Below are 22,747 nucleotides of genomic sequence, written 5' to 3' on the forward strand. Positions count from 1 at the left end.
GCAGAAATCGCAGACGTCAAGGAGTGGTCGAGATTTTCTTTCTCATATATTTACCCTTTTAAAAGTTTTCAATTTTTCTTTGTTTGGATCAATTATTTATCATCTAACATATCGGAGAAAATGCAGCAGTAACAAAAAAATACAATTTAGCGATAGTTATGAGGTAGATATCCGTGACTTTTTTACAGACGCCATTTTTTTCATTGTGACATAATTTGTTTGAAAGTTTAAAATATGTGAATGAATAATTTTTTAAAGACGTTTTTTCTTTAATGGAATTATGAGACATTAATTAATGATTTGAAGCTAAAAACGACAGACATTTTGAATAATAAATCTAATTAATTACCTTCGTTTTATGGCTGTTAAAACAAAAGCAGTTGCGCGACGTCTGTAAATGGGGGTTTTCAGGGTAAAACAGACAAATAAAAAAATACTTCGGGAGCTGAATGTGCCATGAATCTGTTGGCAGCATATAGACATATTGTTCTATCAAACACAACAGTTGTTTTGGCTTAAAATACAGCAGTTTCTTTTAAAGAGGAGTGCAAGATCAGAAACTGCTTTTTCAATCTTGTCGGTGTTTTCCGCCATATATTTCTTTGATACCTCAAAATACTTACAAACTGCGTACATGTTGGCTGTGAACCAGTAGTGTTGCTTCTCACTGTGTTTTGATAACGTCATCACAAGAGGACTACGGTTCTTAACACAATTCGGTGGTAAATTTTTGGTCTTTTAACTGAAAGTGAAAATGCAATTTTAGCTATTTTTGGGGCCAAATTTTTTGTCACATCTCTAGGAAAAAGAGTTAATAATGTAACAACATCCATCAGTCGAGTATACGTGTTTTCAATTTGGTAGCAATATGAGCAAATTTCTTGGAGTTCCTTTTCGAAGGAGTCCTCAAAACAGTTGAATTTGCCCCCATAATTGCTACTTCAAACCAAAATGTCAAACTTTGCCGTCTATTCAGGCACTGCTTCTTGAGACATTTTGGAGAGTCTATTTGTAATAGACGTGCCTAGCACATTTCATGCTGCTACATGAAAGTTTTCCAAGATTGAATATGGGAAAGCCCTAAAAATGTCCATTCTTTTGGCTCGAGAATAACAAGGACAAAAGCAAGCAAGCAAGCAATTTCAAAGCGGTTCAGTCCGGGCCGCATCTTTGAGGGATTTGAGGTGGCGTGTTTGGACGAAGGGGGTGAAAAAAAACCTCCTGTGAGCTGCAGACAGCTTTGAAATGTGGCTATAGCTGCAAGAGGAACAATCAATCTGTGCAAAGATTCCAGCCTCCTCGCAGTGATTGTTTGTCTTGCCAACAGCCTCACTGTGGCCTCACAGGGAAACGCAGTCAAGGTCACGGAGTTTGTGCTCAACTTCTGCTGCTCGAGCAGGTTAGGGTCAATGAATTTAGAATTTAAAATGACGAAAAAAGTCAGCAAATTAAGCCTCACCACCACATCGCTCCTTATTTTGCCGAAGGTGTTGATCAGATGTGCGTAGTGGTAGTCGTCCATCTGCCTCAGAGTGGCCGTCATGCTCGCCACGAAGCTCCCCTGCACAACAAAAACAAGTAGAAGTGTGTTAAGTTGGAATTCCCGTGCACTTGCAGGCTTGATTGGATAGGAGTTTGGAAGCAGGAGACCCCTCGCCTTCTTCCCGCACTGTGCCCGATCTCATTAACCCGCCGGCCTCCCCTTGTCTCGGCTGATTACGAAAGCCTGTGATGTCCCAAAAGGGCCGCCTTAGCTGGCTCGGGTTAGCGGCGCTGCACGGCGCAGATAGGCGGCCGGCCGGAGGGGAGGTGTTCGGATGCCCGTCACGCGCCTGGCGGGACTTGCCAACTTAGAGTATACTTTATACAATTGCTGACAGGTAGTTTTTGTGTCTAAATTTCAAAAAGAAGGGCAATGAATAGCGCAAAATATCCCGTGGATCTCTTAGATCCATCTAAGTTATATAGGGTACAAATGATTGTGGCTTGCAATTAGAAACAGATCTGAATAATCATTTGCATGATTGGTATTGAAGAGAGAGAGTGCATCATGGAGACAATCAAGAGAACTCGAGCACAGATAACAAGGCGTAATTAAAACCGACAGTGACATCAAGATGAGCTGCTTGTGATAAACTGGATTACGCATGCGGCTCAGGTAACATCTCGTTCAGTCTCTTTGCCAAGTCTGCTATTTTGGACATTTTGGGATGAATATGGAAGTTTCCTGGAGTTCTCTGAAAGACGGTGAAGGAATCTGACCTTTTAGCCAGATTGCCGGAGCCACGCCAGCCAAACCGCCGGAACCGCGCTCGCGCATTTCCAACGACTCGGGCTGGCGGAACTCCGACAACCCAGCCAAAAAAAACAAACTCAGCGCTCTCACCTTAGTCTTAACCTGTTGTACTGAAAAAGCACAGAAAAAGGCCTCCAAACACGATTTATTCCAAGTCGGCAGCAATCATACAGGACAGAGAGACCCATGCGAGGAGGCAAACTTGATCCAGGGTAACCATATGACAAGTCAACAAAAGATTGCAGATGATGTGGTGCTGTTGGCTTCATCAAGCAATGACCTCGAACTCTCACTGGAGCAGTTCGGAGCTGAGTGTGAAGCGGTTGGGATGAAGATCAGCACCTCCAAATCTGAGACCATGGTCCTCAGTCGGAAAAGGGTGGCGTGCCCTCTCCGGGTTGGGGATGAGATCCTGCCCCAAGAGGAGGAGTTCAAGTATCTTGGGGTCTTGTTCACAAGTGAGGGTAGGAGGGAGCGGGAGATCGACAGGCGGACTCTGTACCGGTCCGTAGTGGTGAAGAAGAAGCTGAGCCGAAACGCAAAGCTCTCGATTTACCAGTCGATCTACGCTCCTACCCTCACCTATGGTCACGAGCTGTGGGTCGTGACCGAAATAACAAGATCCTAGATACAAGCGGCCGAAATGCGTTTCCTCCGCAGGGTGTCCGGGCTCTCCTTTAGAGATAGGGTGAGAAGCTCGGTCATCCGAGAGGGACTCTGTAACGAGCCGCGACTCCTCCGGGTTGAGAGGAGCCAGTTGAGGTGGCTTGGGCATCTGGTTCGGATGCCTCCAGGACGCCTCCCCGGAGAGGTGTTCCGGGCATGTACCACCAGCGGGAGGCCCCGGGGAAGACCCAGTACACGCTGGAGAGACTATGTCTCTCGGCTGGCCTGGGAACGCCTTGGGATCCTGCCGGGGGAGCTGTTTGAAGTGGCTGGCGAGAGGTAAGTCTGGGCTGCCCTGTTAAAGCTGCTGCCCCCGCAACCCGACCCCGGGCAGGCGGACAAAACGGGCGGGCAGGCGGGCGGTCGGACGGATGGACAAAAGATTCCAGAGGGTGGGTGGGTGGGATGGATGGACAAAAGATTCCAGAGAAAAATGACAACGATTAGTTAAGCATTTTCTTTTTGAAGGCTCTCGCGGACGGGCTGTGGGCCAGAAGGGTGTTGGTTAGGATAATCTTCTGTTGCAGATTGGGCTGTATATTTCGTTCGTCACAGTTGCGGAGTCACCGTTACTGAGACAACAGGAGTAGGAGGTTTTGTCCACCTCAGCGCCAAAGAGGCACTGAGTGTTCAAGTTCTCAGCCTTGGTCTTCTTGTGTTATCAGTTGGATATCAGGCGTTCTTTGGGGTAAGGCAGCATGTCTCGCCCTTGCTTTCGACATTCCATAGTTGGCCCCTTAGAAGAGCTGATGGTGGCGTTTTGATGGTCCAGACGTGGGTCCCTGTGGCAAGACAAGATGTCCCGCCATTTGTTCTGGAATGTCCAGAAAAGCTGATTGCGGGATTTGGTGGTGCAGACGTTGGCTTGTAGATGTCTTGCCTAGCACTTGCTTGTCAGCGTCAATCTCGCTCAGTCAGCTGCATGACACGCGCTGGGCTTCCGTGGTCAGAATGCGTTCTGTATCTCTTATGCCCTTATCTGCTTATTACTTTCTTTCAGTAACGAGCAATCTAACGCGTCCATTTTTCCAAACCAGTGATTCAAGTCAGTTTCCTTCGTGTCTGTGTGTTACTATTTTGTTAAGCAAGTGCTAGGTAAGACATCTACAAGCCAACGTCTGCACCACCAAATCCCGCAATCAGCTTTTCTGGACAGTCCAGAACAAATGGCGGGAGATCTTGTCTTGCCACAAGGAACATCTCATACAGAGGATCCCGTGACTGAGAAGTGAACACCAGCACTCACGTGGCGCTGAGGTTTGCCAAAAATCCTTAACTCTCGTTGACCCAACAACAGTAACGCCCAAATCCTTCTCTCCAATCGACAACAGACAATAATCTAAACAACGCACAAACACACCCTTGTTCCGGACCACAGCCCGCCTTAACAGAGCTTTTAGAAGACTGAATGTTGAACTGGTCTTCGTCATTTTTCTCGGGAATCTTTTGTTGACTTGTGATATGTTGACCCTGGATCCAGTTTGCCTCCTCGCCTGGGTCTCTCTGTGCTGTATGATTGCTGCCAACTTGGAATAAATTGTCAACTTGTGTTACGAAGCCTTTTTCCAGCTTTTAAAATTGAGTCAGTACAAGTGGTTAAGACTGAACGTGTGGAGTTTGGCCTTTTGGCCGGGTTGTCGCAGTTCGCCAGCCTGGGTCGTTGGAATTGCGCTAGCGCGTTTCCGGTGGTTCGCCTGGCGTGATTCCAGCAAGTCGGCTAAAAGGTCAGATTCCTTCAGTAATGAGTAAAGTAACTAGATTACTTTTTGAAGCGTAATCAGTAATTAAATTACTTTTTCAAGTAATCTGTGACAACACTGCAGATGATACATTTAATTCTGTAAACTGCATCTGTGAAGGTTGATGTTTAGGAATAGATGTCCTTGCGTCTACCTTTGAAGAGGTAATAATCTTTTATTCTCACCATTTCTTGCTCAATTTATCTGATTTGCGCCCATCCATTGTGTGTGTCCATAAAAAGTCAAATAAAGTTAGGCTTTAAAGAAGGTTTGTCGCTGTACTAAAGCAGATAGATGAGCCTTCGGTTCCGCCTTACCCATCCATGTTGAGAATGGGTAGCGGCATCCTCAGGAATATTTGCCGTCACACCTCACATCTCTATTTTGCTCCCAACGCCTGAACATCTGGTGCGGCATGTGCTCCTGTTCTGCATTTAGATCTTAATTGTGGCGAGGTGACGTCGGGATACTTTTTCTTGGCAGCTTTCCTCTTGGAAAAACAGTGTGTCGGCCCGCTCGCCAGGTCCCTCACCTCCATTTAATTTACCATCAGGATTTGCCAGCTGATCCTAGCGCCTCCAGCTGCAATTACGTTTGTTTGCACGCTGAAAAAACAGCCACGGACCGCATTGAACAGGCGTAAAATCAAAAGTGAGATTGGGCCGTGTATGCCCGTGAGGTTAAGTGGCATATGCTCCATTCTTATGAGAAGTCCTGCATTGAGGCTTAGCCCGCATTACATGTGCTAAACAGGATCGTTATCATAGGGATGCATTTCCAGCTGAGGCGAAGAGTAGACTTTGACGTCCTGTTGCTGTTTTCAAGAGTGCATAGCGAGGGGACTTGAGAAGAAGGCTTTGAAGTTTGCACCGCTTTTATTAATAAAGCTAAAGCGCGGGGAATTACTGTCCGCCCTTCATGCCAGCTATACACCTCAGATCTAGCAATTAGGTAAAGAAAATGAACATTCAACAGCTTGTCATCATCAAACAAGTCTTTGATTGTTGTTGTTTCCCACCAGAGCCTCAAACTATCCTGACCTCAGAACCAAGAGGAATCCCAATCAGGCTACTGACTCACTGACACACTAACCAACAACAAATGAACTGACTCCAAATGAGCCACTGAAATGACTGATTTCGCAATCAAAACACAAACCAACAGATAAACTAAGTACCTAAGTAACCCTTTAACTCATTTGCAACCAAAAACATTTTAATACATTCTATTTTTAATTGTTTCAGTGTCCCAAAGACGTATTTATATGTTGTTTTTTTTCCACAAGAGACAGCTCTGGGTTCTGATGCAACTTGGCTCCAAAGCAAAATGCTGAAAATGTTGATTTGGTAAGACCCGCAACCCAATCGGCACCGGCGGAAGACAACCGAATGGACGACCAGGAGGCCAGGCGGCGAACCACCGAGCAGAATAACCGGGAGGACGCCCGGGATGCCAGGCGTTGGACAACCGAGCAGAACAACCGGGACCATCAGTGCAGCGGACGATGCCGTTGACTCCGTGCTACTCGCCGAACAGCGTCCCCCGCTACCCTCCAGTGTCCCGCGACTCAGCCGGAAACGCGCATGGCCAAACCAGTTCCCCCTCCAGGAATACAACATGCCCCACACAATTCCCTAGGCGAACTTCGCCACGAGGCAGTGGTCACCACAAAAGAAAGACAAAAAAAAATTAGGGCTGTCAAATTTATCGCGTTAACGGGCAGTAATTAAATTTTTTAATCAATCACGTTAAAATATTTAACGCAATTAACGCATGCGCGGCACGCCCCACTCATGCATTGCTGCAAACGGCGCCGTTTTACTTATTAACAGAGCTACGAGGCAGCGTCAAGTGAGTGGTCTTGATACAAGCACTCATTTGGGTCGTGCTTTTAATTGGCAAAAGCTTCAACATCTCCCCCACAACTACTATAAATATTGTGTGAAAGCAACGTGGGGAAGAAAGACAGGAGTTGGTCTTTTTCTTAACAACATGCATTGCACCCAACGCAGAGAAGATATACTATTTGCTGACAACACACAGTCATGGTTGCACCACTTCCCATCATGCATTTGGGCAGAACAGTTAAGTCACGACAGTATCATTTACTGAAAGCTCAACAAATACACTAGATGGCAATATTTAGTCACAATATACAAACTCACATTTATCCTTTAAGAATTACAAGTCTTTCTATCCGTGGATCCCTTTCACAGAAAGAATGTTAATAATGTTAATGCCAACTTGTGGATTTATTGTTATAATAAACAAATACAGTACTTATGTACAGTATGTTGAATGTATATATCCGTCTTGTTTTATGTTTCCATTCCAACAATAATTTACAGAAAAATATGACATATTTTAGATATGGTTTGAATTACGATTAATTATGATTAATTAATTTTTAAGCTGTGAATAACTCGATTAAAAATTTTAATCGTTTGACAGCCCTAATAAAAATTCATCTTGATGAGACAGGCGGCGATGAGGGAAAAGTTTACCCCGGCTGTCGCGGCCACAACAGCATCATCTCTCAGTTCAATAGTTTAGTTATGTGTTAATAAATTGTTACTTTGCCTTGTTGTTTTTTAAGTCCGTGGTGTAGGAGGCCGGGCTGAAGGTGTGACTGCGTATTGTTTCGGGACCATCCCTCTGTGGCCGGTCTTGGGCGGTTTTGGTCCGTGCGTGGATGGGACGTGGTTACCACAGCGACCGACGCTGGTCTTGACGTCCCAAGCTATCAACTTTGTTGTCCGGGCTGGCTCTACTTGTTTTAGGACAAAGCGCGCTTTGTCCTTTCAGAACTGATTGCAAGTTTTGGTGCGTCAATCTTGCTCATGACGCACACGTTGGGCTTCTATGATAAGATGGCGTTGTGTATCTTATTCTGCTTTTCATTAAACTCTAGTGTTCTATTTGTTTTGTATTAGGTGTGTTTAGAGTAGTTCAGTCCTACAGTAAATATGAGAAATGATACTATTCCCTGATTAAATATATTACGTGTGTTCGACTAATGCAAACAGTTAGACGGTGCCTACGAGAAACGGTACCATTTTTTCCCTTTCCCCCTCATGAGCTCCGATAAGGTGATTCACTTTACTGTGTCAAGGGCACGGAGTGAAGTCTGCCTAAACTATAGTTAGATGAATGTGTTAGACTAATGCAAACAATTATATGGTGTGTGCGAGAACGGTACCTATTCCCTTCAGCCATTACAGTAACTCAACAACAAACTGATCAAACAACACTCAATCAAATAACCAACCAAGTAATCAACAAACTGACTAAAGAACCGGCAAACTGAATAGTTTACCAATCAAATAACCAAGCAACACAGACTGACCAACAACCCAAAGAAAAACAAACAAAAAAACACCCCGATCAAATAACTGACTAACCAATTGTTCTACAAACATACAAATATGACAAACTAATCCGCCACCTGAATGATACAGTCTGCACATTTAAGATTAGATTAAAAACATTCCTATTCAACAAAGCTTATGGTCAGGCTAGTTGAAGTCGGAGTAGACTCAAAGTTTAGTCTAAGCTGCACTAGAAGCTATAAAGCTGGGGGAAGTACAGCCACTGAGTTCTATCTCCTTTTTCTCACTCTACCTACCACTTCTCTTACTTTATTTCTATTTTCCAATGTTAATATCTAGTTGTCTAGTCTCTTCATCACTAGTCACCCGGTGTCCCCTTTCCCTCTTCCCCTCTGGGGAGGGGCTATTTTTCAGCTGCAGCCTCCTGACTGTCCGGACCCCAAGCTGGATGGACGTCCTCGCTGCTACCCCCGTCTCATCTGGCTAGATGGACCGTGTCTTGTTCCTTTACTCCACTGCATCTTTATGGACTGTAACTTCGCCTGCTAATTCCCATTAGCGGTCCTGGGGCTTCCTGTCTATCCGTCCTGGGAGTGGATCTCTCCTAACTGTGGTACGCCCCAAGGTTTCTCATTTTTCTCCCGAAGACTCTGGAGTTTTTGGAGTTTTTCCTTGCCGACATGGAGGGTCTAAGGATGGGGGAAACCCAGGACTTGAATTTATTTATTCATCTTTGTTGATTCATTTGCTGTTTCTGATTGTGTATCATATTGCCTCTGCAAAGCCCTTTGAGACAACGTTGTTGTGATCCAGGGCTATACAAATAAAATTGAATTGAATTGAATGATCAATTCCAGAACCAACCAGCTAGCCAAAGTCAACATCTAAAGGGTAATAGCATTCAATTCCTGACCTAAATCAGAATAAAAATGGGTTTGCAGGGTGGCCAAAGACAAAATTCAAAACGACAACCATCTATGAGGCCATCTTGATTTTGATGAATGAATGAAACCTGCTAACCAGCCCAGCCCTGAGACAGAACAAACTGTACTTCCCCCTTCTTGACTCATCCATCAACATTCCAGGTCAATCATCTAATGGCCACCATCGAACTGGAGTGTTTATCTAGTTGATTTCTCCCACCGAGCGACAATAAAGCAAAGCTGAGTGCGGACATCTATCACCATATCCGGAGGGGCTCAATAACCATCTCGTGCTTGAGGGGGCAAAATGAGGCGGGTTGTTGGCGGAAATGACAAAAAGGTGATTAAAGGGAGAAAGATATTTTGATTCTCCAGGAGAATTCATCTTACTTTAGCCAAAAAAAAAAAAAAGGCTTGGCTTGACCCATAAAAAAATGGCTTTAATTATGCCTGTAGGGAAACACTATGTTGGTCTCCAGGGGGTTTTCTTGGGTAGACAAAATTGACAATACAGCAGGATGAAAGATGAGGACCTGTTTTCTTCCTGAAGCCTTGGATCGCAAAAATACTTGAAATTGCTTGTTCTAAAGAAAATACACACAAAAACATCTACAAGGAGTGCATTGGTTCTAGATACCAATAAGGTGAGCAAGGCTTTCTGACTATGGGAACCTCGTACCGTATTTTTCGGACTACAAGTCGCACCTGAGTATAAGTCGCACCAGCCATAAAATGTCCAACGAAGAGAAAAAAAAACATACAAGTCGCACCGGAGAATAAGTCGCATTTTGGGGGGAAATTTACTTGATAAAATCCAACACATAGAACAGACATGTCATCTTGAAAGGCAATTGAATATAAAAATACAATAGAGAACAATATTCTGAATAAGTGTACAGTGTACAGTGCATGAACAACGAAATGCCAATATACTGTCCTCACCAGGACGCTACCGCTCGGTTCTGGCTATTCAGCAGGCTTAACTCCCAAATGACGATGCTGGATGTCTATATAATTTGCTGAATCAATTTCGTCCTCGATACCAAACAGGTTCGCATCGACGTAAATAAATGATAATTAGGTGCTTTTACAGCAATGACATGACACAAACAGTTAGCATGCGTTCGCTAGCATTAGCACATCGTTCAAACAACCACACAACTGGCTCTAAGGCTACGTTCATACTACAGGTCTTAATGCATGAATCCGATTTTTTGTCATATCTGTTTTTTTGGCGTGCCCGTTCAGACTGCCTTTGTCCATTGAGACCATTCAAGTATTACGCATGCGCACTAATTCGCAGTCCGACAAGCGCTGAGCAAGACGACCCGCATGCGCAGAAGCATCAAAACAAATGACCACGCATACTGGCTGTCATCCGTCATTCCAGGGATATCACATTTTGCTGTTTAAAAAGAGGACACAAATAACAGACATAAATAATCCCAGTTTAGGCTTATATTCAAAGTATATAGATCGATAGCATGCACGCACTGTCCGTGCATGTCACACACACATACGCACAGTTTGCCCCGACTCTTGGCCATGTAAGCAATGGTGAAATATTGCTTATATGGAGCAGACAGAAAACCGATCATTCTCAGGTTTATCCTCAACCCATTTTTATTTTTTTTTATGACTGTTGTCAAGTCTGACTCTTCCTAAAAAGCCGTGTTCAAGGCAAGCTAGGCGCTAATAACGCACAGCTGCACCACTACCCTGGCGTCTCTCTCGCTTTTTGATGACGTAATTGCTGCATGAATTCCGATTTGAGAGACTGGACAGTACAGACCGCCGCGACAGTCTGGAAAAATGTGGCCCAGATCGGATTTGTACCACATACGAAAGTGACCCAGATCGGATTTGAAATGGTCCAGTTCTATGCGACTTGTCACGTTCAGACCGTCAAGTTAATGTCTCACTCGAGTCGGAAAAACACGAAAAAATCGGATTCGTGCATTAAGACCTGTAGTATGAACGTAGCCTAAGTGTCCCATCGCGGGTGGAAAACACACAACAACAACAGAAAAGATGATACACACAGGCGTTGCCTCTGTAGAGATATTTTACAAGCATAAACTATGAACGTAGGTTCGCAGCAGTGTTTCTCTCGCTAACTCGCCCACTCAGTCAGAGCTATGTAGCTGTCGGTCTTCTTCTGGCGTGTGAGCGCTCTTCTTCCCGTAAACAAGTGCAACTGCGCCCCCACGTGGGCGTGAAAGCGCCACAAACTAAAAGCATGCATTTCAATATAAAAAAAATCAATAACACAATTGAACACACATTGCCAAAGGCAGAACGCGAACGTGGCCATAGCTATTAAGTTATTAAGATAACTATAGCATAAGGAACATGCTAACAAGTTTACCAAACCATTAGTGTCACTCCAAAACACAAAAAAAACAAAACATGTGAAATGATATAATGTGTTAATAATTTCACATATAAGTCGCTCCTGAGTATAAGTCGCACCCCCAGCCAAACTACGAAAAAAACTGACTTACAGTCCGAAAAATACGGTATGTAGTTTGTAGGAGTTTTAAGAACTATCCTCCGCAGTCGCGTTCGCACATGGGTACTGCGCCTGAAACGAACTGCTGCGACATTATAGTCTGCGCCACTGACGCATTAAGTGCTGCAACGTTTAATCGACTAACCCGAGTAATTCGATTAGAAAACGCTTCGAATTACCGTATTGGCCCGAAGGCGGTGTTTTTTGCAATGAAATAAGACTGAAAAAGCGGGGGTCGTCTTATATTCGCGGTCTAGACATTATACCCATTCTAGATGGCGCCAGATATAATTGAAGCGATGTTCTGTAATGACTAGGGGTGTAACAGTACACAAAAATATCAGTTCGGTACGTACCTCGGTTTTGAGGTCACGGTTCGGTTCATTTTCAGGACCGTAAGAAAACAAAATGCAAAATATAAATGTGCTAGTTGTTTATTACACACCTTTGTGCTTTCAACAACAGGAACATTAGCCTATACAAAGCTAGAATTCTGCTCAAAAAGTAGCGGGTATTTAAAGATAATCCAACAACAATTTGCCTTTCAGACCCCGCGTATTGGTCAGCTTTCTTTCCGAAAGAAAGAAGAAAAAAGTAGTCCTGTGCTAAAGAGAAACGCAATCCCAATGACAAAGATTTTAACATGTATTTACAAATGAAATGCCTCAATGAATCATTTTTTTTTCTTATGAACGGTTTTCAAAAGCTTTATTGGTGGCTTTTCTCAAGTTAAAGCGCCACACAGAAATTAATAAATGTAATTGTGTAAGCAGGATCTGTATTATTCTTATTATTTAATTACAGGTGTTTTAGCTGATTTCAATTTATATTATCTAAATGGGCTATTATTTATTTTATTATGTGTTTATATTTTACAAATGTGATGTACTATTCATTTATATAAAATATAAAAGTGAAATTCTTATAAATTTATATAAAAGTGGGTCATCTTATAATCAGGGCCGTCTTATATTCGGGCTACTTCGAGTATACGTTTAATTAAAGTGGCGTTTTAAGGGTTTGTTGTGATAGTGTTTGCATTTCGTTTTATTGATTTGGGTGGATACACTGCCCTCTAGTGGCAACAGTGACTATGACATAACTCATTTCATATGGCTGAATCCAGCTGCCCCCTTATAAGACCAACATAAGCTAAGTTTTTGTTTGAGCTAATGTTTTTTTCAATGCATTCGTAATTTGTAGTGGTATGAAAAAGTATCTGATCCTTTTGAAATTTCTCACATTTCTGCATAAAATCATCAAATGTGATCTGATTTTTCTCAAAATCACACAGATAAAAAAACAGCGTCTGCTTTAAGTAAAACCACCCAAACATTCTTGGATAGCTCCACATTTTTTTAAATAAAGGGACTTGCTAAAGTTAATATAAGTCAATACAGATTTATTTTTGCCTACCAATTAACTAGGTTCATATTCGTGGGAAATGTGGCCCTGCCCCCCGTTCAATAATCTTTTTGGTCTTATTAATGTCCCTTCCCCAGCAAAAACTGTACATGCAGGTTATGCTGTTATATCGTCCCTACTAATGTTGAGACCAAACCTACGCCCTTGCAAATAGGTGAGTGATTTCAGTTTTGGGTCAGACCACGGTGTGTTCACATTCACACATAAAGCGAACCACACAACGGTCTGAGTGGAAGCGAACAGAGACCACATCTACAGCGAGAACTTACAACGACTCTTTGGTCGTCCGTTTGTATTCGAACCAGCCCAAAAGGTGTGCACCACCAACTTTTTTGGTTTGGTCTGGACCAAACAGGGCAGGTGTGATTACATCCCGAGTCTGACCATCAAAGTTTGGATCCCCCTATTTTCTGGAAAATCCATCTATGACATGCTGAACAGCTCTCTCACTCCTGATTCCGCTCTATACACACACTCTAGACTGTAAAGTGCTATGCGCTACGCATGGCTGCACCGGGGAAATCTCAAAGGGCGTGTTTGATATGAAGCGGAGTGATGACCACAGGGCTTCTAAAATACGGTTTAGACAGGCGCTGATCGGAGCACATACATTGAAACTGGCTGGCTGGACTGCAAAGAGCAGCTCTGTAAATTACAAAGCGGGCGATCTATAAATCAATTTACAATCTCAACCGGCTCTGCGGCACGACAGTATGGAGGTTCCTTTGACCCCGCAGCTCTGCATACGCTACACACGTAGGGCGACAAGGACATCGAACAAGAATCCCCTGAGAACTTGGCTCTGAGCTAATGAAATCAATAGCGGAAGGGAGAGGAGTCACTCCAGCGGTTTATCCAGCTGAGAAACAGTTTGCTTACACAAGCACATCACTGGGAACAAACTAATAAAAAAAGAAGTCTTTCGTTCTCTGGGTCCAACAAACGTATCCCAGGGGCGGGGGTTCAGTCCATTAGACAAAAAGCCATTAACCCTGAGTGGTTATCACATACGTGCTCCAAGGTCAAGCGCTTGGAGAGATACGGGGTCGGTTCACAGCCAAAGCTGTGGCTCGGATCAATAACAAGGCAAATCGTTATTGAAAATACGTCGGTCCCTATACTTAAATTCATAATGGTGATGTGATAGGGTGTCAGTGGTCACAGCGGAAAGGTAGGGGAACTGTATACATACATCTACTAATTCATCTGGACACATCTTCAGTGATGTTCCTGGAATCGGGTGTTTCGAGTCTTTCAACATCATGCACCCTCCTCCAGGTTACCCAGCTGGGGTTGATCAGACCCCGGCTTGTGTCAAGATGGCGAGCTACCATGACACCGTGGCTCTCCTCTATTGAGCCACAGCTATCTTGAGGCTCTCTCTGCCGCATCGGTTATACTGCGGATGGCTCTCCTCTTCCTCGGTCTCTCGATGCCTAAAATATTGAAGGCCTCGGCTAGAGAACGGGCTGCGAAACCCCTGCATCAGACTTCGACTGGGAGACATCTTGCTCTCCACCCAGCTTGCCGGCAGTCACTAACCAGTAGAGGCGTGCGAAATTTCCCATTGTTAGATTATTCGTGATTCGGCCGTGGAAGATTCGAGAACGATTCACAAACATCCAAATTCCGATTATTGAATTATACCAGGAACTAAAACACAGTCAGCGCGGTCTTCGGGACGCAATGAGGAACGGACCGAGAGTAAATATCATGTTCAACTCATGCCGCTAGATTAAAAAATAACCAATAATACCTGACTGCGGCCGACAGCTGCTTCAAACAACGCCCAGTTGCTACAAACATACGGCTATAGTCGATATCACATATAGACCCCAATCACCAACGTCACACAATCATGTGATCGCTGTATTGTGCCGCCATATTGTCCGTCATTGTATGTCTGTATTGTCAATGATCGTAGTTACTAAAGGTGGATTCACTTGCAAATCACAGAAACCCCCAGTGCTTTCAGACGCTGTAAACTCATTGGATGAGTTGCATAAAAGCCGTTATTTGGAAAACCTTCGGTCGATCCAGTCGCCAGATCCATATTTGATGCCCAAACCGATGTTTCCTCCCGTCCGGTCCAGTCCCGTGCGTCAGAGCTCGTCCTGAGACCACAAAATTTCCAGTCTTACTCTAGTTTATGTAACGATGAGGAGTCGGGTACCCAAATTCGGCACTGGCCCGAATATAAACCGACATTTGGTCAGCTGAGCGTCACCGTTGTCACGATTGTAAAATGAAACTTGATCGACAACGGGCCGGTGTGTGCCGAAAAATCGCCGCCCCGCGTGAAATGTCCCCCCTGACTGGAGCACTTATTTATAACTCTTTATTGACGTGAAAACATCAAATGTTTTCATGGACGCATTACAGTAATGGATTTACGACTGTAAGATCAGTTTTAAATAATTAAATTACACAAAATATTAGTACTGTATTTTAGTAACAAATCATGGACTGGGCCAAATAACCATCTTTGAACATAAATGTATTAGTCTACAGGTTTTCACGACCATATCCCAATGACAATCACACAGGTATGACATTTATTAGTTCAAGCAGAGAAAATAATACATATTCACGGTACAAGACAGTCGTTTCCGTGTGGGCGCTCCCGTGGGTGCTGCTTTAGAGATTTGCCCTTTTAACAATGGGCACAAAGCAACTACTAAAATGACCGTTTATCTTCTCTGTTACTGCAACCAACCGCCACACATGCCTTCACCATTTTGATTAATCAATGTTAACGATTATCAGGAAGGTTTTTGGGTTCGTTTACTAGGCGGTGATTCCTTAGACAAGCAGAAAAACTCGCAGTAATGGGAGGAATGTACGTAGCGGTAATATGTAAACATGATGAGCTGACGGACAATATGGCGGCACCAGTCAGGGGGGCGGAGTTGTGAGGTCACGTGATTAGGGTCTATATGTAGAACTAGATGCAAAATGAAAGACGACGGCAGAGTTAAAACACATAAAAAGAACTAGATGCAAAATGACTGACTTGCCGTTTAGTAAATGCCGCGTTGTTAACAGCCGCTATCTCAAAGCAGTAGACTTCTCTAGAAGGCTCTGTTGTAGCAAACCTAATAAACTTTTTATCTAAAATACACCTAAATCGGCAAAATCTTAACTTGAATCCATCTTTAAATGATGAAACAGTTTTAAAACTTTGACATGTCAAAAGTAGACAGAAGGGAAAATTATGGAATAACAGGAGCAATTTTAACAACTTTAACAGTTGATTCGCATCATTAAATTAATTGAATGTTGTTTAAAGCTGCTGATACAGAATGGGACTTGAGTATTTTATTTTCTGTTTTTAACTGTTAACTTGACCCTAAAATATTAGTTTGGTTTCACCTGAGAGGATTTTTGAGCAATTTTGAAACTAATGTGCAAAAAATTAAAAGCGGGTGGGGGGTTAACATCAATAATTGATTTATAATCAAATCGGAGCCTACGAATCGTGATCGTAATCGAATCGTTAGGTGCCAAAAGATTCCCACCTCTACTAACCAGTCCCATGTACTTGAAGAGTTCCCTCTCAAAGGTTTCTTCCAATCGATCCTCCCATAGGACCGTTAACTCCAGCAACACCACTTGATTGGTGGACTCAAACACAAACTTCAGTAGTCCACCGAGGTCCACCAGTAGCTACCAGTCTCTTTTCGTAGCCAGAATCCCAGCAGACGTTCTTCCAGCAGGGGCTGCCTTCTTCCAATCTTTGACAAAGATGATGGTTTTCCTTGAGAGTTGGGACTTGGTCGTGCCTCCAACAGTACCTTCCATCTCCAAGTCCCTTAGTTCAGTTGCTAAGGATATGCTCCAGGCTTTCTCAAAACTTTTGAGAGGAGTTTTTTGTTTGGAACAAAAACAAAGTACTAATGATCTTGCAGTTACTAAAAGTAGAAAGAACAGACCCGAACCCACAATTGGGTACTACAGTTTTAGTATACTTTAAGCAATTTTCTTTCTAGTAGAGTTAGAAATAAATCTCTGAATTGACTTCAGAGCCTTAAAACAACAGTTCTTGGATCCCACATGCTCAAAGGTCCAATTAATTGCTTTTCTTAATATTGGATTGCTATCATTTTTACTTGTTCCAGCTATGACTTTTAGATTTCTAATACGTGAGAGAAGCCTCTGAGGTCTCTCACTTCTGTGCTGTACAGCAACACACACACATACACCCACAGTCAGGAGAGCTGCAGCTCATTACCACAGTACCTAAGGCTTGGAAGGGCTTCCCCGCGAAAGTAGAGGGAGTGGAGCGGAGCAAGGGGTGGGCGAAAACATCCAACTAGCTACACACAATTAGCTTGACATCACACACATAGCAAAAGTCCGCCACAAATTAGGTCGGAGCACGTGTCGGGTGACGCAAGTCGTGCGCAAATGAATTAATGCAAGGTCGAACGGACAAAACCGCCTTGTAATGACAGTTGTACATAGAGTAATTGGAAATACAGTGAATAAAATAAGTATTTGAACACCCTGCTATTTTCCAAGTTCTCCCACTTAGAAATCCTGGAGGAGTCTAAAACTTTCATCGTAAGTGCATGTCCACTGTGAGAGAGATCTAAAAATAAAATGCAGGAATCACAATGCATGATTTTTAACAATTTATTTGTGTGTTACAGGTGCAAATAAGTATTTGAACACCTCAGCTAGAACTCTGACCATGAAATACCTGTTAGTTCGCCTATTAAAAGTCCATCTCCACTCCAAGAGATGCACTTGTTTGAGGTCGATAGCAGCATTAAGACACCTGTCTAGAGATGTTTTAAAAACTGATATTTGGATCAGATCGAATGCCGATACGGGCAAAAAAAATGCGCATCGGTATCGGATCGGCCGACACGGAAAAATTCCAATCCAGACTTCCGATACAGCTTTTTGAAAGTCCGGTCCGGGTTTTCCAGCGTACCGATTCACATAATCCATTCCAGTTTTTGCTTCAGTTTCCCTAAAATCCGGTCCGCATTTTACGGCACACCTTCAACACACTACATTACCGTCTCCCAATTTACCGAGAGACTTTATCGGTAAAAATGTCAGCTGTGTGGGATCATTTCACCTTAAAGGACGACAAAGACGAAGAGGCAGAGTGCAACATATGCCACAATGAAGTCAAGCGTGGTGGTAAAGCTGTAAGAAGTTTTAATACAACCAACCTAATTAAGCATTTAGCAAAATACCACCACAAACAATATTAGGAGATGTTAAGAAAACCGAAGACAAATAGAAAGGTCCTACTCAACTAACACTGGCATAAACTTTTGCTATGCGTGACAAACTGGCACTCGACAGTCCCAAAGCCCTCATGGAATAACAAGAGTCATTGCCGAAGAAGTCATTCTCGATGAGAAGCCATTATCTCTCGTGAGTAAAGAGGCACCATCCAACACTTAGAACCACGGTACAACATGCCGAGCTGTCATTACATCCTTGAGCGATTCGGCCGCGGAAGATTCGAGAACGATTCACAAACATCCAAATTCCGATTATTGAAATATGTCAAGTAAAGCGGAACTAATACACAGCGCGGTCTTCGGGACGCAATGAGAAACGGACCGCATTGCGTCCCGAGAGTAAACATCATGCTTGTCATAGACCCGGGTAATGCCAATGCTCAACTCACGGCTTTAGCTCAACTCATGGCGCTGAATAAAAAACACGAGAAAACCTGACTGCTGCTGACAGCCGCTACAAACTACGTCAACATCGTTTTACTGTAGATAATAGATATCATATGTATATAGAACTAGATGCAAGATGACAGACTCGACGGCGTTAGCAACGTTGAAGTATGGAAAACTACATGCGTTAGTAAACAGCCGCCATCTTAAAGCAGGAGACTTCCCTAGTAGGCTGTTGTGAACTTTCCAAGCGAACCTAATTAACTTTTATCTACAATACTCCTAAATCGGCAAAATCTTGACTTGAATCTATCTTCAAAACCGTTTTAAAACTTTCACATGTCGAAAGTAGACAGAAGGGAAATTATGGAATAACGGGAGCAATTTTAACAACTTTGACAGTTGATTCGCTAAATTAAATCAACTGAATGTAGTTTAAAGCTGCTGATACAGAATGGGGACTTGAGTATTTTATATACTGTTTTAAAATGTTAACTTGATACTGAAATAGTCGTTTATTTAAACCTGAGAGGCTTTTTATACTATTATTGTAACTAATGCACGAAACATTAAAAGCATCTAATAGCTTGTGGGGTTTGTGGGATTTTCCACTGAGGTTGTTTGTGTGTTTTGCTTTTTATAAGACAGTTTACATTACATTATTATTTGCACGTTTTACTGACTGCCTATGCCATTTCTGTTTGTTATTTATAATGTTTTGTGTTTGTCACTGAATAAACAGGTCAGTGCTTTGGAGCCAAGTTGAATCAGAACCCAGAGATGTGTCTTGTGAAAAAAAAATGTAAAAGACGTATAAATACGTCTTTGGGACACTGAAACAATTAAAAATAGAACGCATTTATACGTTTTTCGGAGCAAATAGTTAATTTTCAGGTGTTCAAATACTTATTTGCAGCTTTATCACAAAAATAGTTTTAAAAAATCATACATTGTGATTTCTGGATTTCTTTTTTGATTATCTCTCTCACAGTGGACATGCACCGACGGTGAAAGTTTCAGTCCCCTCCATGATTTCTAAGTGGGAGAACTTGCAATATAGCAGGGTGTTCAAATACTTATTTTCTGCACTGTATATTGAACCTCAAATTTAAAAACAAATGCACTAGGGGTGTGACAAAATATCGAAATGGTAAAATATCGTGATACTTTGTATCCCAAAAGGTTATCGATATGCTCCTGCCAAGAATTGAGATATCATTTTGAAAAGGTGTCAATGTCTAAAAAAACACAAAACAAAAATGAACCAACAAGTTGATACCAAAATCTTCCACCATAATAGTGTCTCAGTTGACTCTCAGGCTGCATTGACGGTGCTCGACGCCCAATCCATGTAGACTGGGAACGTTCGTTCATTCGAAACCAGAGCGTTCGCAGTCATTCTGTCCGATTTTCAGGGCATTCAGTTCGCTTGTTGTTCATTTTCGGGCATTTACAGGTCATTTTCTGTTGAGTTTGAGTCACTGCCTATTCATTTGGATGATTCCAAGGTCACTTCCGGTTCTGTAACCCTAAATAAACAGGGAGAGACCCATAAAATACCCCAAAATCAACTGGAAGTACCGTATTTTTCAGACTATAAGTCACAGTTTTTTTTCATAATTTGGCTGGGGGTGCGACTTATACTCAGGCGTGACTTATGTGTGAAATTAATAACACATTATGATATCATTTCACATGTTATTTTAGTGTTTGGAGTGACACTGATGGTTTGGTAAACTTGTTAGCATGTTTTTTATGCTATAGTTATCGGAATAACTCTTAATAGCTATGGCCACGTTCGCGTTCTGCCTTTGGCAATGTGTGTTCAACTGTATTATTGACTTTTTTATTTTGAAATGCATGCTTTTAGTTTGTGGCGCTTTCACGGCCACGTGGGGGCGAACTTGCACTTGTTTACGTGAAGAAGAGCGCTCACACGCCAGAAGATGGACAGCTACGCAGCTTTGAGTGGGTGGGCAAGTTAGCGAGAGAGAAACACGGCTGTGAACCTACGTTCATTGTTTGTGCTTGTAAAATATCACTGCAGAGGAAACGCCTGTGTGTATCATCTTTTCTGTTGTTGTTGTGTGTTTTCCACCCACGATCAGACACTTAGAGCCAGTTGTGTGGTTGTTTGAACGATGTGCTAATGCTAGCGAGCGCATGCTAAACATTTGCCATTGCTGTAAAAGCTGTACAAGAACCTGTTTGGTATCGAGGACGAAATTGATTCAGCAACTTATACGGATGTCAAGCATCGTCACTTGGGAGTTTAGCTCGCTGTATAGCCAGGACCGAGCCGTAGCATCCTGTTGAGGACAGTATATGCGCATTTTGTTGTTCATGCACTGTACACTTATTAAGCATGTTGTTCTCTATTGTATTTTTATATTAAATTGCCTTTCAAGATGACATATCTGTTCAATGTGTTGGATTTTATCAAGTAAATTTCCCCCCAAAATGCAACTTATACTCCGGTGCGACGTATATACGTTTTTTTTCTCTTCGTTGAGCATTTTATGGCCGGCGCGACTTATACTTCGGTGCGACAAATACTGTAACTGAAAATCAACAAATGATCTTAAATGGCCCAAAATTACCCCATTGCCTGGCATTGGCTGCCACTACTGGTCATAGACGTTCAATCCGTTTGAAGTGGGAGGGATGGCAGCGAATGAACGTTCATTCGCTGCCACCCTCCCACTTCAAACGGATTGGACATCTACTAGTGATAAACTCATTCCAATTCACAGCAAAAGCTAGTTTTTCTGTTTATTAGTTTGTAGAATATCCTATAATTATTTCCTGACCAATGTATCGATAATTGTTGTATCGCCATATCGTCAGATCATCGTTAACGTGAGCTTTGTATCGCAAATCGTATCGTGAGGAACTCCTAAACTGCACTGAACCGAAGCACCCATTCTTTTGCTATCAGCCTAAACTCTTAGTTTCTTCTCACCTTGCATCCTACTCCTCCCTCTGATCTCTCAGTCTCGCCTACCTCTCCCTAACTCTCTCACTCTAAACTCGCACGCTCAGATGCTGGCACGCAGAAGCGAGGAGAACGCCACAGCGTGAGGAGCAGCGGCGGCCGCAGCGGCGGCGAGGGAAGCGCCATGGGGATATTCTACCCGTGAGGACGCTGCTGTTGTGTGTGTGTGTGGATGCACACAAGCGGGAGTCCCCGCTGGCGTCGTCGTGCAGACAGGGGAAAAAAGGGGGAGTTAGAGGACGGTGTATCACAGGACACAGATGTGCAGCGACGACTCCCGACCCTGTCGTACACCCGCCCGACCGCCCCGACAACTTCAGTCATGGCGTAGTTTTTCTCCTGCCCATCGTCGGGCATGTACGGGTCACAAGAGGGAAATCAGCTTTTTTTCCTCAGCGCTGCATGACTGACTGAGGTGAGTCTCAACGTGAAAAAAAAATAAAAGTCAAGTACAGGAATCTCCAGGGTATAGTAGGGTTCTGTCAGACTCTGCCTTGCAGTCAAATGATTCTGGGTTAGAATCAGCGTTTCTGTGGGTTTACTCTGGTTTTCCTATCTGTGTCCTGTGACTGACAGGCAACCGGTCTGAGGTGACAGATGTGATACTTTAAATTCATCTGACAGGAAACGTGGCAGACAAATGATGAAATGAGTAGAAGAGCTCTGCTGATTTAGAGCACGACAAATGTCCAAATTTGAAGGTCAGAGGGATGACCACTTCAGTTCTACATGTTCGTGGCGAACCCGTTGTTTATGAACATAGGAAAAAATGAACCTTTGGAGTTGTGACGCAAATTTCATACCTTGCCACCAAGGAATTTCGATCAGGTTGATGGCGCTTTCATGGGAAGGAGTGCAGTATATGCAGAAGAATTCCAAATGTGTCTGTTTTTTTTTTTTTTTTTTGTATAATCCTATTAACTAACCAACAGATTGTTCAAATAACTGAGCACATTAGGTCATTACCTCCGTCCCAGGATTACACAGGAAAGACCCTTACTGTTAGATAGTAAAGGTTATGAGTCTGTCTTCCACTAGTCAGGAATTTCATTGATTCAAAATTGAATTGCAGTGGGAGTTTTAGCAATCAATCGATTAATCTATATTTTTTAACTATCCCTAAAAAGACCAAGCAACAGACCAATTAACCCAAAAATGACTTACTGTTCAAATACGACAAACTAAAAGACTTTGAAATCAATCAGTGATTA

General features: G+C 43.0%; 2 protein-coding genes across 3 annotated transcripts in view; one reads left to right on the top strand and one right to left on the bottom strand.

The window, feature by feature from the left end:
• The window catches only part of dock1 (dedicator of cytokinesis 1), a 271,810-nt gene that overhangs the window by 77,459 nt on the left and 171,604 nt on the right, over positions 1-22,747 (bottom strand). Inside the window, exon 28 of the mRNA XM_057826650.1 lies at positions 1,460-1,561. Within this exon, the coding sequence (XP_057682633.1) occupies positions 1,460-1,561 (102 nt within the window). The remainder of the gene's footprint in view (positions 1-1,459; positions 1,562-22,747) is intronic.
• Positions 21,613-22,747, top strand: part of LOC130909795 (inhibitory synaptic factor 2A) — a 70,543-nt gene continuing 69,408 nt past the window's right edge. For both annotated transcript variants that reach the window (XM_057826651.1, XM_057826652.1), the window contains exon 1: positions 21,613-21,951. The gene's annotated coding sequence lies outside the window, so the exon portion shown is untranslated. The remainder of the gene's footprint in view (positions 21,952-22,747) is intronic.

Source organism: Corythoichthys intestinalis, chromosome 21 (assembly GCF_030265065.1).
Source record: "Corythoichthys intestinalis isolate RoL2023-P3 chromosome 21, ASM3026506v1, whole genome shotgun sequence".
Lineage (NCBI taxonomy): Eukaryota > Metazoa > Chordata > Actinopteri > Syngnathiformes > Syngnathidae > Corythoichthys > Corythoichthys intestinalis.